Source organism: Triturus cristatus, chromosome 1_1 (genome assembly GCF_964204655.1).
Source record: "Triturus cristatus chromosome 1_1, aTriCri1.1, whole genome shotgun sequence".
Classification (NCBI taxonomy): Eukaryota; Metazoa; Chordata; class Amphibia; order Caudata; family Salamandridae; genus Triturus; species Triturus cristatus.
This window is the reverse complement of record NC_140579.1, coordinates 955,171,146-955,190,329: the sequence shown is the minus strand read 5'-3', so window position 1 is coordinate 955,190,329 and position 19,184 is coordinate 955,171,146. Positions and strand designations below refer to the sequence as shown.

At 43.3% G+C, this 19,184-nt stretch overlaps 1 protein-coding gene across 30 annotated transcripts in view; it reads left to right on the top strand.

Moving 5' to 3' along the window:
* The window catches only part of ARHGAP27 (Rho GTPase activating protein 27), a 1,125,989-nt gene extending 1,112,112 nt beyond the window's left edge, over window positions 1–13,877 (top strand). For all 30 annotated transcript variants that reach the window (XM_085650850.1, XM_085650847.1, XM_085650970.1 and 27 more), the window contains 3 exons: window positions 4,845–4,979; window positions 7,552–7,657; window positions 13,375–13,877. In XM_085650850.1, the coding sequence (XP_085506976.1) occupies window positions 4,845–4,979; window positions 7,552–7,657; window positions 13,375–13,552 (419 nt within the window). In that variant the 3' untranslated portion in view covers window positions 13,553–13,877. The remainder of the gene's footprint in view (window positions 1–4,844; window positions 4,980–7,551; window positions 7,658–13,374) is intronic.
* The last annotated feature ends 5,307 nt before the right edge of the window (window positions 13,878–19,184 follow it).

Below are 19,184 nucleotides of genomic sequence, written 5' to 3'. Positions count from 1 at the left end.
TTGCCTGATAAACCCTTTGATTGTGCTCCCTCTCCTAGCACCCAGAACGCCACATACCTTCCTATCCTCCCTTTCTTAAACAAGCATTTGCAATGCAATAGGTCTCGCATTTACGCAAGTTTGAGCTATTAACATTGCAAATAACAATGCCATTTATTTTTGTTTTTAGTACATAAATAAAAGACAGTGTCATTTACAATGCCAATAGCTTAAACTTGTGTAATTGCAAGACCTATTGCATTGCAAATGCTTGTTCCTACTAGTTCCCAAACCGTTGCAGCTGCTTTTTGTCAAATGCTGATTAAAAGTAAAAACAAGCAGAAGAGAACAAGAAAGAACAAGGCGGAAGGGGAGAAGGAGGGAAGATGTAGTGACAGTAGGAGGAGGCTTTCCTTTCAAATGCAAACTAATTATTCACAAGAATAAAACTGCAATAGATAATCAAAATGAATCCGCTAGTGATACCTTTGTGCTATTATTAACAGGCCTTGCTTTCGGACCATAGAAGGCCCATTTTGTCTTTCTTTCCGTTCAGTAAACTGTGCGCTGTTAAAGTGGTAAAAGTATCACCCACTAATCACAGCAGTAAAAACAAACTGCGACAGATCTCCATGGGGGGTGTGCCCTGCGAGGGAATCTGCAGGAGCGAGATCTACTAGGGAGATGGATCAGAGGGTGAGATCTACTCTGGGGAAAAAGGTAAAGAAGGGGCACGTGGCACCCAGAGGAGATGTCCAGACCAGCAGAGGTGAAGATCCGCAGAGGTCAGTTGTGACGTGCACTGGGACAGAGTGCTGCTGAGGGGAAGGGGGGGGGAGATGTGCCCGAGGGAGATCACGGGGCCCGGTGAGGGGAGGGCTTGTTGGAGGCTATCCTCGCTGCAGGTGTCACAGCGGGGATGCTCTGGGTATTGCTGGGGTGGGAGTAGCGTAGAACACAGTCTCTTCTCTCTCCACAGTGACCAAAACTCTCAAGTGAGGTGTCACTGGCGTGAGAGGGCATCGGTTCACTGCAGGGTGGGAAGCAAAGGGTTATTACAGTGCAGTGAGGACCTCTCACATTGTGGCACTGATGCAACGGTAGGCGCGCCCAGTGTGATGCAGTAAGAGACAGCATCCTGTGGGCAGTGACTGCAATAATAGCACACATGAAGCCGTCACTAATGTAAAGACCGCTGCCACTGTCCAGAGACTACAGCAGGGGCTCTCAGTGTGATGGACTTGAGTAAGTGCAGCTCTCGGTGTGACGTCCCTGCAGTAAGGGGCAACATGTGCGCAGTGACTGCAGCAGGACTAGCTCCCAGTGTGATGGGCTTGGAGTGAGCGCAGCTGGCAGTGTACTCGTAATGCAGTTAAAGCTAGCTACCAGTGTAATATTGCCGGGGTAAGACTAGCACCCAGTGTGTGTTACTAGCACCCGGTGTGATGTCACTGCATTAAAGGATAGCTCCCTTGCGCGGTCACTGCAGTATGGACACACTCTGGTGCAGGCCACATTGTAAAGAAACAGTGCAGTCAAAGAGGTAGGAGACGCTAACGAGCCGTCGGTGGGGGGGCGGGGGTCTGCTTCCAACCAAATGTAACAGTCATGATACAAGCTTCATGTGCAATATCAGAAGCGTGACCCGATGCAAATCTGGTTTGACTAATAATTACTGCTAGAAGTGTGCTGCCACTGCTTTAAGCACAGTCGGTTTCCAGTGTGTGTCAATGTAGCAGGGACGGCTCCCAGAGCCCTTAGCTGCCCCAGATAAGCACTTGAGATCTCTCCTTGTACGGGTTCTTTTCTGTGTGATGTGCAAGCACTATGTGCAATGAGCACACTGCCTGGTAGTGCACACAGCCTGATGACACATAATACACCTCTGAGCGTGCTTGCACTCGCATCGGTTTTCGGAAACGGGATTTCATTACAGAAAATCACATTGCCGTGTGCCTTGCATTTTAAAAAGTCGTCCCCCACTACAACAATGGAGATATCGGCTGTAAAACAGCATGAGAGCGCCGAGTGTAAATAGTCACAGAGAAACACAGTAACCTCTTAGCAAACAGTGCACAGCGGAAACCGCCTTTTCCAAGGCGGGGCCACGCATGCGCGTTGCCAAGATGTGTCTGCGTGGAGAGTGAACTGGGCGCCGTGGGGAAATGCAGATACAGAGGAGGAGATGTCAGCATGAAGCACCGTGACAGCTGAACAAATACATGGATGCAGTTAACGAGAAGCCCTGGTATTATAAAGGACAGGTGGTCATCCTTGCGGCCCATTTTAGTCCTTCCCAAATCATTCAATCACAGTTCAACATTCATTTGCATAAAAGATCACTGAGCCGTGTGCAGAGTGGCATGATGCACGCAACTGGACACACGCTTCAGCGGAGGCCAAACGCGAGCCAGTTTGTCAGTCTGTGGCTTGCTGGACACCAGAGCCATCTGTGGCAGTCACCAAGACCTTCACCCACGGACTACCTGGAAGTGAACAGATAGAAAAACACGGACAGCGGAAACGTGCAGATCCTTATTACTGAGTGGGGAGAGAGAAAGCCTGAAATGCACGGCCAGCACCGGGGCCAGAGTAGGTACTGGAAGACTGCATCTTTACTTCTCTTGGAGGTTTAACTTGCAGAGCCAGAAAGGTTAATTTAATGTTATTGCAGGCCCAGAAAAAACAAGAATGATGGCAGGAGGCAGCCATCTTCAAAAATCGGGCAATGGTGAAATATGTAATTAAATGACTGAAATATTTTTAGAGGCTTTGTGAGAAAGGCCAGCCATAATTTGGCTGGCGAGATGAGACGAGGTGTTCATTGAAGTTGGATTAAAAGCTGCTGTTGGAAAGGGCCTGGTAAATCTCGAACAGAAAGTCCAGCACGAGATGTCCACCTCGTGTTACAAGGAAGCACCTCGACCACTAGCTAGATTTACTTGCTTCTTCACTCGCAACCCAAACAAATGGGTAATGGCGGCTGCGTCTGGGGTCTGTCTCGATGGCCAGACAAAATGCTACAGCACTTCAGTGAGCAGTTACACAAGTCTGGGATCTTGGAAAGGGTGGGTGGAAAGCAGGTTACGCAACTCAGTAAAGGGCTTTGACAGGAGTGGGGTTTTTTGATTGGCTTCCGTAATAAACTTATTACAACTTCAATCTGTGCCTCTTGTCTTTCCTAAGTGCAAAACTGTGAACGAAAATATGAGCGTCAAAGCACATGTACCACCAATGAATCCAGCAGTAGGTCCATCGGGTCCTTGTGGAAATACTGGTCATAGATTGGAGGTCCTTGAGAGATTTTACAGTTGTAGGGATAGCCAAATGGACATGTGCACGCTATATAAATATATTGATGGTAATGGGGTTTTTTGAGGTGTTTGCTAAATAGGGGTTGCAAAGTGAGATGATGGCCTCAAATTGGACCGGTTCTACACGAAGTGATGATATTGGCTCAGCAGCTGAAATGAGGGCCGTGCCCACTCCTTATAGGGCAACCCACTATTCTGTGAGAAGTAACACTCAGCCGGATGGCTGGAGGTGGACCCCTGTCATTGGCTTTTGATAATAGTGATTCCAAAATGGAAAACGGAGGGATAAAAAGACGACATCGGTGGCGTCTGGAGAGAGGAACGTTTGATAAACAGACATTTAAAAAACGCCGAGACACCCGGAACAGTATTCGGAAAACCGGGACTGTCCGGCCAAATCCGGGATGTCTGGCCGCCCTATCGTGCATGCAAAACCAGAAATGAGACTTTCACACCGTGTGCGCGCAATCTTCACTTAGAAATGAACCTTGTACTCGTGCAGACGAGGTTCACCTTGGTATCACACATCCGTGACATCCCACAAACACCTTTACGTAAGAATAAAAATCATCCACACCCCTGCCAATAAGGCTTTTTAGACCTTATATTCCCAGTAGTATAATATTTGTGATTTATACCCATTCAAATGTATAATGCGCTACTGCAACACTCTCCAATAAAAGTTACACACTTGTATTAAATAATAATGTGATGTGGCGCTCAATTTTAAAACGCTGTGCATTCAGAACAAAAGAAGTGTACAACTGTCTGTGGACGTTCTGTGTACTCATGACGTGTATTTGTTTGCAGAAAACCACATTGTGTGAGTTACTTGCTGCAAGGAAAGTTCTCGTCAATTAAAGCACTAGGAAACATAAAACACAGAGCAGGTTCGATTAGAGTGAAAAGGGGGGAGGGAAGGGATGATGAGGAAGCACCCCCAGAATACACAACATGGCCAGCCAACTATTAAACTATTTTCACTTTAAGAAGAGCTGATAAACCACAGGCCTTCCCCTAAACCGCAGCACAAGCTGCCTGATCTATGCAGAGTTCAACGTGGAGGGTTCTGTGAATTCTCCCCCCCCGCCCCCCCCCGTAGGTAGATCATAAGTCGAGAATATTTGCGAGGCACGCCCTCTAGTGGTGCTTGAGAACAGAACAGCCAACCTCTGCCGACCTTCCTCTGATAGAAGTATTGTGCACTGCTGCGACAATGCATCTCTTAAAAGCCTGCTATTTCAAAAGCTTGCTTCCATCACATAGGAGCATTTTATCCGTAAGTCCCCTGTTTCTAATGAGCTCCGGTCTATTGTTCTATAGTTTTTGTTGGTTTGGCACCTATAGTCTGGTGTCACACTGGAAAAAATGTTTTACGCAATCTCAGCTTCTCCTGTTACCTCTATATTTTCATGCATCTCTCCTACCTATCATATTGTGATTCCAACATCTTAGAATTCATGGTACTTCTTTCTACCCTCTTGCTCTGTTATTTCATTTTCTTCCACACATACACATTTTGACATGCCTCCTTGTATTTCTGGTTTCCAGAAGAGAATCTGAACCTGGATGATGGCCGCTGGGAGGACGTCCATGTTATCACTGGAGCACTGAAGTTATTTTTCCGAGAGCTACCAGAACCTCTCTTCCCCTTCAGCCATTTTGACAGATTCATCAGTGCAATAAGTATGAACAAGAGGGGAAAATGCATAATTAAGTTATTGTACATATAAGGGGATTAAATGAAGAAAATGTTCTGTGTAATAATATGCTTTGATTAATTCCAGTGTTTAGAGATGTGTGAGGCATTTCATATGGAAGAAGATGAAATCTGTCATTCTACTAACTTCACCTTTTCTGTAGACATAGGAAAATTATTATTTTGCCTTCACCTTCTGCCCTGTACCAGTAAACTCAGGACAACTGTGTATTATTTTTTTGTTGCGCAGTTTGGTGTGATAGAGGCCAGTCGTAAGGTATGGTAACTTGTGGTTTTGTGTTCGGCTACTACATATATACTTAAAGTGACTTATCGAGTTTTGGGGGTTTGATAAAGAAATGTTTCAAGTAAGACCGCTCTGAAAATTGATTGAAGTGCCCAGCATCTATAATAAATGACGATTTTTTTGCATGGTATTACCCCAGATGTTTGCTTTACTACCCTATTTTTGCTAAACCTCTTTTTGTTGGCATTAGGACCCTGTACATTTTACTCCTGAGAACAAGTAGTAAAGTGTTCGTGCTATCCCTTCCAAACATGGTAAAATTGTTATACACCTGACTGGTACATTTAATTTACTTATAAGTCACTATTTTATGGTGATACCTGTACCCAGGGCCTGTAGATGAAATACTGCTATTGGGCTACTGCACTCATAGTGCCACTCACTAAACTAGCATTGTAAAACCTGTCATTTGGCCCATGTGCTCCATATGAAAGAAGTGTGCCAGATAGACCCATATTTGTAAGTACTCACAATATTATTCACTCTGGGATAACCCATGTAAAGTGTCTTGATTTGTTTTGATCCTAATAAAATCTTTCTTTCCATCACACTTCAGAATTACAAAAAAGGTGCTTAATTTTTGCTTTCCTAAATGCTGAATGTGTGCCGTTCATTTACAGGTACTTGCATTTATATGTATTACAAAAAAAAGACATCCTGCCGCCTTTCCTTTCACCCTTCATGTACCCAAGCAAGATTGTCATATCATTTACTTCACTTTTCTTTCTCTGACTTCAAAGTGAGAGGAGTCTGTAAACACCAGTTAAAAAACATAAGCAGAAGACAAAGCCTGACATTAGACCTGTGTCTTTGAAGCGCAGCAAATGTGACAAGATAAATACAGAATTGAAATGCATCTTTATTCATTGGACATTTTGAGATCCACCAAAAATCGGCTCGCAACCACAGTTAGGAAACACTGCACTAGGAGCATTGAAATATACCAAAAGGGGGGGGGGGGGGGGGGGGGGGGGGAGTGTATTTTTCCATATATGGCATTAACAGTACGAGTTGTATGTATGCTGTACCTTGCACCCACATTTTTAATCATGTTAAAAATTCTGGTATATTCAAACTTAGTCTGCATTAACCACTCTGATATGAACAGTATTTTACTCACAGCATTAAATAAGCGGGTTGCTCATTCCATTTATTTATTGCCTGGACTTTCAGTGACTTACCAAAAATCGATTTGCAACCCACAGTTTGGGAAATACTGCAGTAACCCATTTCACCTTATCTTCTTTAATCGGGCCAATCTGCCAATTTGGGCCTCTACTCACTAATAGTCAGCCCTCTTGTAGAAACCTATTGTATAGAGGCTGACACCAATTCAGTCTAAGTTGGTTCAGTACCCTGTGTTCTTTAAACACGTGTGTGTTTCTTGAAGACAGATTGTCTGGTTTCAAACCAATAAATCTTTTAGCACCCTACCCCTTTGAGAAGAGTTTACACCATTCACATTCCATCTTTTGCAACAGGAGTAAAACTGTGTGTGAAAGGTACAGTAAAACTAGTACTGTTAATGCCACATATGGAAAAATGCACATTCTTTTTCCCCAGTTTTTGAAAACTCACAGGGGTTGCTTAGCCTGCACATTGCCAGGGGCTACGTTGAGCTGGTAGTTGCAGGTAGGACCCACCTGCATTTATTTTTCCTCATCAGACTTTGATCCAGAGCAAGAGAGAGACAAACACACAAGTAGGAAAGAAGAAGGAAGAGAAAGAATATAAAAAGTGACAGAGAGAGTCAGGGATGACAAAGAAGCTGCAAAAATGCTATAAAGAGGGATGAGGTGTCTGGTGGTGAATTAGAGGCATGAGAGGGAATCAAGACTACTCAGCTTTGGTGTTTGACATGCCGATGTTCAATAGGACTGGCCGTGGGCTTCTGAGCAAAAAACTAGGGCCCGAAAATTATTCTTTTGTAAATTAAGCACTGCAGATTGGAAACACAGCAATTGGTGGGGGTAAGTTTGTTACTACCTACATGACTCCGAATGTGTCTTTGCAGCCATTCACAGGTTTTCCTAGAAAGAATCCTTGTTCATGAATGTTCCAACAGAATTTCTGCAACTCCTTGTGAAACGTCTTACACATTCACTCACTCACACCCACACAAACCTTTACATTGAGCTGGATTAGAAAATTATAACCATTCTGACACAGCATCACTATTTCAGCATATTAACATGTACAGAACTGTTGTACTGTGTGACTATGAACTGTAATTTTAGTTTTCTTGTTTGTAGAAATGTCGGACCCCAAGGCGCAAGTGGAGTACCTGAAAGACTTGGTGCAGTCTTTGCCTCCGCCCAACCATGAAACCATGAAGGCTCTCTTTCAACATCTGTGCAGGTGAGACTGGGCAAACCTTAACATCACAAGTGTATTTATGGGTTACCATAGGATGGTAACTACTAAATATATTATAGGGTGCTTTTGACCACTTTAGGTCTGAGTTTGGAAAAAACCATTAGTGTTAGTCAAGACGTTTCTGATGTCACGAATATGACATCCTGAAGCAAACGGACTATTAAGTAATACCAGAAGTCCTCAAATCGTTCATTAGATGCACATAATGCATGTGTATTTTATGATACAGATGAAAGAAATCTCATTGGGCAAATGCATGCACTGCAGTGGTCCGAGTAACCTAAAGGTCACAGTTTGAAATACTTTTGGGTACACTAAGCCTCCTATCCATCCACATTTGTTCAGATTAGTTATTAGGTAAAAGTATCACCTCTACAAAGACACAATCTATTGCAGAAAATGGCATCACAAAAGTTATATTAGTATAGGGAGCATTCAAATATTTTTCTAAATCTCTTCTCAAACCAGGCATGATTCCAACTCTTTTTGAGAGATGGTCAGTTTGTCACACTCTACTTAGGAAACATAAAGTAGGAGAAAAGGTGTGACCATGAGCAAGAAAAATCTTAGGCAAGGGAAGGGCAGACATTATGAAAATTTAATACAACATTTAAAATAGTTCTGTGAAGTTTATTTTGCATATTGTATTGTAATTGCATTTATATAGCGCTTACTACCCCTGATGAGGCGTCAAAGCGCTTTTTCGGCAAGTAGCATGCTACTCCAGAACCCAAGAAGGATTAGTTTTGAATTAGTATCGTGAAATATGAATGTCATTGGAGTGGTGGATAGGTTAGTCAGTTATTTGGATTCAGAAGGATGGCGGAGGGATAGAAGAGGGAAAAAGGTTTGCATTTATATAGCGCTTGATACCCCTGATGGGGTGTCGAAGCACTTTTTTTTTTTACGAGTAGCACGCTACTCCAGAACCCATAAAGGATTAATGGTAAATTAGTATAGTGAAATATGAACGTAATTTGAGTGGTGGATATTAGTCACTTATTTGGATTGAGAACCATAGCGGAGGGATGGAGGAGGGAATAAGGTTTGCATTTATATAGTGCTCGTTACCCCTGTTGGGGTGTTTTAGTGCTTTTTTGGCGAGTAGCACGCTACTCCAGAACCCATTAAAGAATTAGTGTTGAATTAGTATAGTGAAATATGAAAGTAATTTGAGTGGTGGATGACATGTTAATCACTTATTTGGATTGAGAAGGATAGCGGAGGGAAAAGGGTTTTGCATTTATATAGAGTTTGTCACCCCTGCTGGGGTGTAGAAGCGCTTTTTTCAACGAGTAGCACGCTACTCCGGAACCCATAAATGATTAGTGGTGAGTTAGTATGGTGAAATATGAAAGTCATTTGGGTGGTGGATATTAATCAGTTATTGGTATTGAAAAGGATAGCGGAGGGATTGAAGAGGGGAAAAGGGTAGCATTTATATAATGCTTGCTACCCTAATGAGATGTTGAAGCGCTTTTTCCGGCAAGTAGCACGCTACTCGAAACCCATAAAGGATTAGTGGTGAATTAGTATAATGAAATATGAAATTGATAAGTGGATATGTTAGTCTGTTATTTTGATTGAAAAGGATAGTTGAGGGATAGAAGAGTGAAGGATTTACATTTTTTCCCAATTATTTTTTAATTTTCGTTTTTGCTGTTTTGGGACGTCATAGCAGTAGTGGGAGGCTTGGGATTAGAAAAAAGGATGTGGAGGGCAAGAGTCAGAGGGAAGAGTTTAGAAAGGCTTGTTTCGGGGGATCAGTATAGTAAAAAAGGTGTCAGATGGTGCAAGGAGGGGTAGAGTAGGGCAGAGTCTAGAAAGGGCTATTTTGGGGGTCATAGTAGTGGAATGGGTTTGAGATGAATGAGAGAGTGGATGTAGAGGATATATCGATAGAGGTATAGGGTGAGAAATAGGGTAGTGCATTGGAAAGAGTTGTAGAAAGAGGTTTGAGATGAGTCAGAGAGTTGAGGTAGAAGATATATTGAAAGAGGTATAGGGTGAGAAATAGGGTAGTGCATTGGATATGCTGAATTAGAAGAAAATAATTAATATATGGATTCATAAGTACATGGAAAGTTTAAAGATGCATATAGGAGGTATATGTAGATTAATGATATTGAAAGAGGTATAGGGTGAGAAATAGGGTGGTGCATTGAATATGCATTTTTTGGGGGGTGGAAGGTAATAAATACAAGTACATGGAAGGTTTATAGATGCATAAAGGAAGTAAGTAGAAGTAGATTAAAGATGCATTCGATAAACTCTGGTTTTCAAGTGTTGTACTTAAAAATGTATTTATTTATTCTTTTTTTTTAAACATAATTATTTGACAAAGCAATACACATATATAGGTACATATCTATAGCACAAATAAATGCTTATATACAGAGGAATATGCTGTATATTTCTGTTTGCCTATGATGCTTATGTGGGGAAGAGCCAATTCTTGAGTAGTTTGCATATGACACTAGCTCCCCTCCTAGGGCACTGTTTACACTTCACTCCACCCCATTCTTTGGGCCTTCAACTCACTTGATCCGCACTGGGTATTCTAAGTCTAAATATTTCCAGGTGTCTCTTTTCACTTCAGTGTGGCTCAAAGCAGCATGAATGTAATTACCTATTCCCTTCCTTTGATCTCTAATTTCTCCCTTGGAGAAACAATCATGATGAGCTGTATTCACAAAGAAAATATTGAAAGTGGTAAATCTACTCCTCCTCAGCAGAACTCATGGTGGTTGGAAAACAACACGTCTTATAAAGTGTTAGCCCCGCCTACAAGACACTTTTCATCAATACGGTTGATATTGGCATCATCAAGACAGTCGAAGCAACTATCTTTTGATCAAAGGATGCAGATAGTACAGAATTTTGTGACCAGAGTAGTTCTGAGCAGAGCCACATTTGAGCCCCTAACTCCTATACTCTTAGTGTTTTGGAAGTGTCCTTTTCAGAAATCCACAACTCTTGTACTTTGTTGATCGAAAATCTTTGGATTAGTACCATCTGTTATTTGGCCTGGCAAAAGCTGGCATCAGCCTAAACCATCATTGCCCTTGTCAAGAGGTACATTGGTAAAAGAACACGTGAACAACAATGCTACTTCTGGGCCGTGCCCCTTCATCTGAGACTGCCAACTGAGTATCTTTCAAGTAAACACTGAAAACCCTTTCTGGCCTACTCTCAGTAGCCTTTAGATGCTAATCTCTCAGTAGACACAAGTGTCCTAATACTTTTGGAGTTGGGTGCTTAATAAATGGATTTGCATTTGGATTGGATATCTGCCCTTCACCACTTTAGAATGGCCAAGTTCTCATGTTTGAAAGCTTTAAATGCAATTCCTCTGATAAACAAAATACATTCGTAGTTGTAATCTGCCTTCACCTCTACCACTTTAAGACATTTAAAAAAAACTTTACATCCCTCTGCCGTAGTCTTGTAATGATACCACTATCCTAGCTGTCTTAAAGTACTGCAATATCCTTTTGGAAGGAAATGACAGCCTCCTTCCATCTAAATTCAGTGATGTGACGACCTATTATTTATCCAAAATGTCAATGCCTCACAGAAGGCCAGCCAGACATTTTACTTCACTTTTGACTTTAAATAATAACAATGCTGTGTTGTAAAAATTCTAGAACTCTCCTAGTCTGGCCTTTCCCTAACCAGACTCAACATCCCCCACCAACGCAAGACTAGCCTTGGCCTGGTTTGGTTTAACTGCCATTACCACCTCCTCCTAGAAGAGCAAATAAGTATCACCCAATACATTTGAAAAAGAGTTTCCCAGTACATGGCAAGATTTTTCCGATCTGTTAAATGCTGCAAAGCACACTTAACTATTCCGTACCCATAATAATAAACATATTTGTTCCTTTTAAAAGAAGCAACCCCATCCAGCTAAATATTCAACAAGCAGGCTGCCTAGTGTAATAGCACAGCTGAAAAAACATCACATGCAAAATCAATATGAAGGAATATGTCGGCACTTCACCATACAAAAAAACGGCATCACGACAACAAATAAAGATGTAGAAGGCAATGCTACAGAACTCTTAAAACATTGCTATCTACATGGACAAGTCTCAAATCAGAGACAACATAATCATTCACTTCATTCACATAAATGTAAGTCTGTTTGCTCAAAAACAAGACTAGCAAACTGTGGCCTTTTAGTTAACTGGGTTTTGTTTTGTATCATCCTTATGTCATTTCTCTAACCTAGTCCTCATTTGTCTGTCCCTCATGCCCCACATGCATGTATGCCTGCATCTCGTGCCTCCTGTTGGTGCTTGTGTGATGTTTATCTTAGAATGTTGTTTACCTTAGAATTGCAGTGTGTTCTGAGTTTCAGTTTGCCTGAAGATATTATGTTCTTTCGATCTATACGCTGAATGTTCATACTGTCAATAATTCTGATTAATTTCCATCCTCCATCTCATGGGAGCATTATTCACCTATTATGTAAACGCATTCCATGGGTTCTTTCAAGCACAGTTCTGCTCCCATTATGTGAGGTGTTCAACTTAAGTTGCCTTAAGACCATATTATGTGTGTGAAAAGGGAAAATCCAATTCATACCATATTGATTAAAGATTGTACATACACTGCTACTCTCATGTGGTGCATGGTATGTAGTTTACAGTCTTTGTCTGGGGCTGGATAAATTCTTGTTGTCTCGTATTGGACATTAGGTGAACAGGCAATCCCACTTATCCGAAAGAAGGAAGATCCTTCATGATATCCCTCTCTCCACTTCTTTTGAACAATCCTAAGATCCTTAGTAAATAATTGCTTTGTCCCCCATTGTCGCAACCCACCTTTGATAAGGTTCCCTTCCATCTACAGAACATTGTTTTGGTGGGTCGCACAATTTATAACGTTACTGGAACACAAGCAGACTTGGATCTGAGATAAATAACAGCATTATTGACAAGAAGACAATTGCTTGTTTCAAATTACTGGGGCACCCTAAAATTAATTCACCTCATACATGACCTGATCACTTGGGTCATCTTCTCACTCAGGTAAATAAGGTGGGAAACATGAGTGTCATACTGGAAAGAGAGCCAATGTTCTGAAATCAAGGGTCATCTTCTCACTCAGGTAAATAAGGTAGGAAACATGAGTGTCATACTGGAAAGAGAGCCAATGTTCTGAAATCAATTTGAGGCAATCACTGACTTGCCAGAATTCTTTCTCTTCACCAAAGACAAAATCACTCAAATTTAAGTAGCTATAATTTCCTTTCTTTTACAACAATCAATTTACCTTGACCTACTCATAAAACGTCCAACGTATCTTGAGGAGTTCCAAGATAAGATAATCCGGGTCCTCTGTGGTCTTCAGTTTACCAATCGTGATACACAGTCCATAACTTATTATGTTTGGTTTCCTGATCTACACTTGAATATTTATAAGACCTTGTAATTCTAACACTAAGCTCTCACACAGTTGGTATGAACCTATCTTTTGAATTAATTAATGGGCCAGCTACCGTTTGCAAATTGGTCCCTAATAAATTTATGTTGAAGAGACATAGATGTCATAAATTCACAAACAATGGAATTGATGCCCAGAACAGTCTTACTCACACATCTATACAGATACTTGGGCATGTGGTTTGAAAATTAAGTCACAGATGCAAAACTGTCCTCATATTACAGCCCTTTTTGTTTCTTCTTATCCAGAGTCATTGAGAGGCGTGATGCAAACCGAATGTCTGTAAAAAGTGTTGCAATCGTATTCGGCCCAACGCTCCTGAAGAAAGAAATGGAAACGGGAAACATTGCGATACACATGGTCTTCCAGAACCAAATTGTGGAACAGATTTTGAGTAATTGCAATTACATATTTGCCGAGAGCTGAGCCTGTAATGATCTTTTGATCCCAACTCCAAATACAACCACATGAAGGCGCAGGCTCACCTGAGAGAGTCATAGTATATATATTGTATATTATATAAATGAATACCACAGTGAGTGAGAAATTGATTGCTTTGTGTTGCTGTGTATTTTAGCCAATAAGCAATTTATTTGTATATAAGAGGAAATGTCTGGCAATCAGATCAATGAATCTCTTTGTAGGGTGCTTTAAAAATGATTGGATGTGAGATACATTATAAAAAAGCATTGTGAGTGAACTGGATGTTGAAGTAACTTGCATTAAATTGCCAGTCAGTTTATTGCACTAACTTTTGGTGATATGCATTTTATGCACGCTTGTTAAATATTTTCCTTTCCCTCACTGTATTTCAGGGAAGGTTTTCCCCAAAATATTTTTGCTCTGTTGTACCCTTATTATGACCGCTAAATGTCAGTATTGAGAATGTGGGTTTAAGCTGTGCCAAACTAAGGCACAGTGCTGGTCTCGCTTACTTTCTAAGCACATAGCCCTCAACTTAGGTTCTTGCGCATGACTACGAGAAACCTTTTCTCATTTGAAAGGAGCATAATGAAGACTGTTTACTTCTCTTCCAGGGGATCCTCATCAATAGTCATAAGCACTAAATATTCCCGCCCACGTGCGGGGACCCCGGAAATGATAAAATTATATATGAAAAACACATATATATACAGCTCTGTATATGTATAAACATATATTATTTTTTCCAAGCAAATGCAGCCCCCATAGTAGGCTAGACAATGTAGATATAAATATCCAATAACACACCATAGGTATAATAATACACCTAAATCTCTCTTTTTTTTTTTTTTGTAATGAGGTAAAACTCATGAGAAAGAATAGAAAACACTGTGCAAAACACAGATCCATAAAACATTGTTAGCCTGCAGGCTGCATTGCAATACAATACCATAGAGACTGAAAAACCTTGTACAGGTAAAAACTGGCACCGTGCCTTTAAGGCAGCCCTGATTCCAATATCCCATCATGCCTCAGGGGTAGTTGGGTCAGTTGTTCTTTCCGGTTCCTTCAGTCAGGACCCTGGAATTCAGCTCTCTTCATTTTTGACTTCCTAGTCAAGAATTGTTACTTTTCTAGTGACTTTTTTGCTTCCTCTTAATATATCCTGTTGGGGAAGCAGGTTTCCTGTGTTTTCTGACAAGATTTAAGAACTTTTTTCTGTCAGAAAAATGCCTTCTTTGTTCATGCCCTGTCCATCCTGTGGCAAAAAGAAGGCTTCTTCAGACACACACGATGTGTGTATCGTCTGTCTACCGGATTCACACTCTCCTGCGTCCTGTCGTCACTGCACGTTTTTTTCAAAGAGGACTTTGAAAGAGAGAGAGATAATTAGACTTTATGGCCTTTCTGAACGGTCGACGTCGAAGCAGCTGATCCCTGTGTGTTCTCCATCGGCGTCGGGCTCGGCGTCGAAGACTCCAGCGGCGGGATCGTCTTTGAGAGGTGAGGAGTCCAGGGAGAGTCATGCTTCAAAGAGAAAATCTACGTCGACACTCGATCCGGCGGCGAAGCGCATTCGTTCGTCGTCGGCAACTTCGACGTCAAGAAAACATCGATCGTCGTCGAAGGAGAGACATCCTCGTTCGACGTCAAAGGATAGACATCGTCGATCAACGTCGAAATCAACATCAAGGCAAAAGTCGACGTCGCAAGAAGAACGCAGGCGTTCGGCGTCAAAATCTGCAGCGACGTCGAGGCAAAGATCGTTGTCAAATGATCAGGGAAGATCTTCGACGTCAAGACCTGAATCGCCGTCGAAACCATTACCGACGTCGAGACGAGGATCATCGTCAGGACACTCGACGTCGAGGCGGGTGCATCCGTCGGGATCGACGTCGAGGCAGGTGCCTCCGTCGTCAAAGGCCTCCAAAACGTTGGAGAAGATACTGACGTCGAGGCGAAGTTCCCCGTTGGGTTCTAGGCCTCCGTCCAGGACAAGTCCTCCGTCGACGACAATGCTCTCGACGTCGAGACAGGACACATCGCCGGTTATCCACTCGGCGTCGAAGTCCAGATCTCTGGTGATAGGCGTATCAACGTCGAGACGGTCCTCCGCGGGGGAGTACCGCAAAACGTCACAAATTCGATCGATGTTCAAACCAATGTCGAGACGCAAATCTCCACATAGACTGATTTATACCACATCGGAACATGGTTCATCTCGACCTATTTCAATTTCACCTTCAGCCTCAGAAGGCTCAGGATCTCCTTTGTCTATTTCAAGATCCGGATCGCCAGAGGTGAGGAGCTTCTCTCCAGCTCTTCCAGTAGAAAAGAGCCCTCAAGTGAGAACGCCGACGAGACCATTAAGACAGGAGGAGGGTCATACTCTGAGTCACAGCCCCACCAGAGTACTGCCTCAGGAAACCTCTATGGCACAGGCGGTTAGTATTTCCTTAACAAGGTTGAGGAATCTGGCTCAACCGTTAAGACCAGCAAGTTCCCATTCTCGAGGAAGAGAATATCAACGGCGCTCACGTTCGCCCAGGAGACGATCCAGGTCCACCTCTCGCAGGAGAGAGTCGGTGGGATCGGAGAGAAGACGACGTAGGTCTCCTACACCCTCTCCGTCAAGCCAGTCGTCCAGAAGAGATTATTCACCCACACTCTCAGATACGCCACCATCTAGAGTTTCGCCAGTGGATGACATTAGCACCTTCCAAGATGTTTTGTGCAGAGGAGCGGCAAAATTGAACACTCCAATGCCTGTTCAGGAAACCACTTCCTCTGTCATCTTTGAGACCCTTCACGAACTGGCGGCGTCTCGTCCACTGTTGCCTCTGGTCCCGGGGTTGCTTAAACCAGTCATGGATATCTTCCTCACGCCGGCTACTATCAAATCCGCTCCGGCACGAATACTAAAAAAATATTGTCCAGCCCCGGAGGATCCTCTCTTTCTCAAGGCGGACCCTCCACCGGACTCTGATCACTGCTGCAGCCAGAAAATCTCTCTCAGTGGCTGTCATCCACAGTGCCGCCGGTTAAGGAAAGTAAGACACAAGACTCTTGGGGGAGAAGAGTATGTGGGTCGGCGGCCTCCAGCATAAAAGTGGCCAGTGCCTCAGCGCTTCTGGGGCGCTACGACAGATCACTCTGGGACACTCTTCAAAGATTTATAGAAAAAGTTCCTCCTGAAGATAGAAAGGACTTTGAGGAGATATTGCAAGAGGGCAGTCTAGTCTCAAATCAGGTGATAATTGCAGCAGCGGATGGAGCAACGCTGGAAGCGCACTCTTATGCTCATGGGATTTCCGCCAGAAGGTCATCTTGGCTAAGGCTAACGGCTCTGAAGCCTGAAGCACAAGCAAGAATTTTGAATCTGCCGTTCTCTGGGAGCTCGCTTTTCGGTTCACATACGGATGACGAGATGGCTCGCATGAAATCAGAACTCGAGACCATGAAAGCCGTGGGGCTAGAGAAACGAAAAGAATTCCGTCGTCGTAGGGGAACCGACAGGCGTAGCTACCAACAGTGGGTTCAAACCCCTCACTGGCAGAAAAATCAAGACCAGCAAGGGCAGAAAAAGCAGCAATTCCAGTCCCCCAGATCATCTAGGGGACGTGGAAATAACCGCCAGTCCAGCGGCGGAAACAAGGCTCAAGGAAAGCAATGAGCGATCGCTTCCTCCAAGGCAGTCCACCGCTCCGGTGGGAGGAAGTATTGCACAACATCTTCGAGAGTGGCAATCCATCACCAAAGACAAGTAGGTTCTAAATATACTGCGACATGGATACTCGCTTCGTTTCCGGAGTCCCCCTCCCTCGATCCACCCTGTACATTCATCTCATCAACTCAAGATGCTAAGAGAAGAAGTGGCGACCCTTCTGCTCAAATCAGCAATAGAAAGAGTTCCCAGGGCGCAGAGAGGGAAAGGAGTCTACTCCAGATATTTTCTAATTCAAAAAAGAAATACAAAAGCAGAGTTCCGGCCCTTCTTGGACTTACGAACACTCAACAAGCATATCAGAAGGGAAAAGTTTTGCATGCTTGCGCTTCACCAAATATATCCACATCTCCGTCGAGGCGATTGGATGTGCTCGCTGGACCTGCAAGACACGTACTTTCATGTTACCATCTTCCGGAGTCATCGGAAATTTCTAAGATTCGTAGGGGGGGACCTCTCACTACCAATTCAAGGTTCTACCATTTGGCCTGAAATCAGCTCCTCGAGTGTTTACAAAATGCATGGCGGTGGTAGCGGCTGCACTGAGGCGCGCAAGAGTCTTCGTCTATCCCTATCTAGACGATTGGTTACTCAAAGGTCCATCGCCTCAGAGTGTAAACTCACAGCTGACACGCTGCCTGAATTTGTGCCACCGATTGGGACTCAGAGTGAACTACAAGAAATCCATCTTCACACCAACGCAGGGGATTCACTACCAGGGAGCAATTATAGACTCCGCAGTAGGAAAAGTGTTTCCTTCGGAGGAGAGACGGTTATCCCTTGCCCAAAAATGCAGGCAGATTATAGCCAACAGTCTGTCTACAGCGCGGCAGATATCATCTCTGCTAGGGGCCATGGCAGCTTGCATATTCCTAGTGCCCAACGCCAGATTGCGGATGCGTCCTAGTAGCACCGGACTGGCCGAGGCAGTGGTGGTACCCAGATCTCCTTCACCTATCGATCCAGCCGCACAAGCGCCTGCCGTGCAGGCCGGACTTGCTAACCAAGATGCAGGGGAGGATTTACCATCCCAAACTTCCCTCGCTGAGCTTAACAGCATGGCTCCTGAAGTCCTCCAGTATGGCCATTTAAACCTTCCCCAGGAATGTATGACCATATTGAAGGAAGCTAGGAGGCCTTCTACAAGACACTCATACTTCTGTAAGTGGAAGAGATTTTATTTTTGGTGTATTCAAAATCATCATAATCCTACTAAATGTCAAGAAGAAGTGATATTATCCTATCTGCTTCACTTAGCCAGGGTGGGGTTAAAATACTCCTCCATCAAAGTGCACCTGGCGGCCATTACGGCCTATAGGCGCTCTCCATCTCAGCAATCCTTCTTTAAGATTCAAGTGGTTAAAGATTTTTTGCAGGGACTCAAGAAGGTTTACCCCCCAGTGAGGCCTCCCTCGCCTCCTTGGGAGCTGAATCTGGTTCATTCAAAGCTTATGAGTCCACCTTTCGAACCAATACATAAGGCTACATTACAGCACCTTACGTGGAAAGCAGCCTTCTTGGTAGCTATCACTTCAGCACGTAGGGTGAGTGAAATACAGGCCCTCTGCTCAAAAGAACCCTATACGGTTTTCACCTTAATAGGGTGGTGATGAGAACTCATCCTTCATTTTTACCTAAGGTGGTGTCCGATTTTCATGTGAATCAGTCTATCTCACTACCAACTTTCTTTCCCAATTCCTCCTTGCCAGCTGAGAGGGCGTTGCATTCTTTGGATGTTAAACGAGTTCTCAAATTTTACTTAGATAGAACTAAGGCTGTCAGAAAGTCTGACCAACTGTTTGTGAACTATGGTGCTGATCGTACAGGTTTTGCAGCATCTAAACTTTCTATTGCCAGATGGATTGTGTCAAGCATTAAACTAGCTTACCAATTAGCTCAGAAACCGCTGTG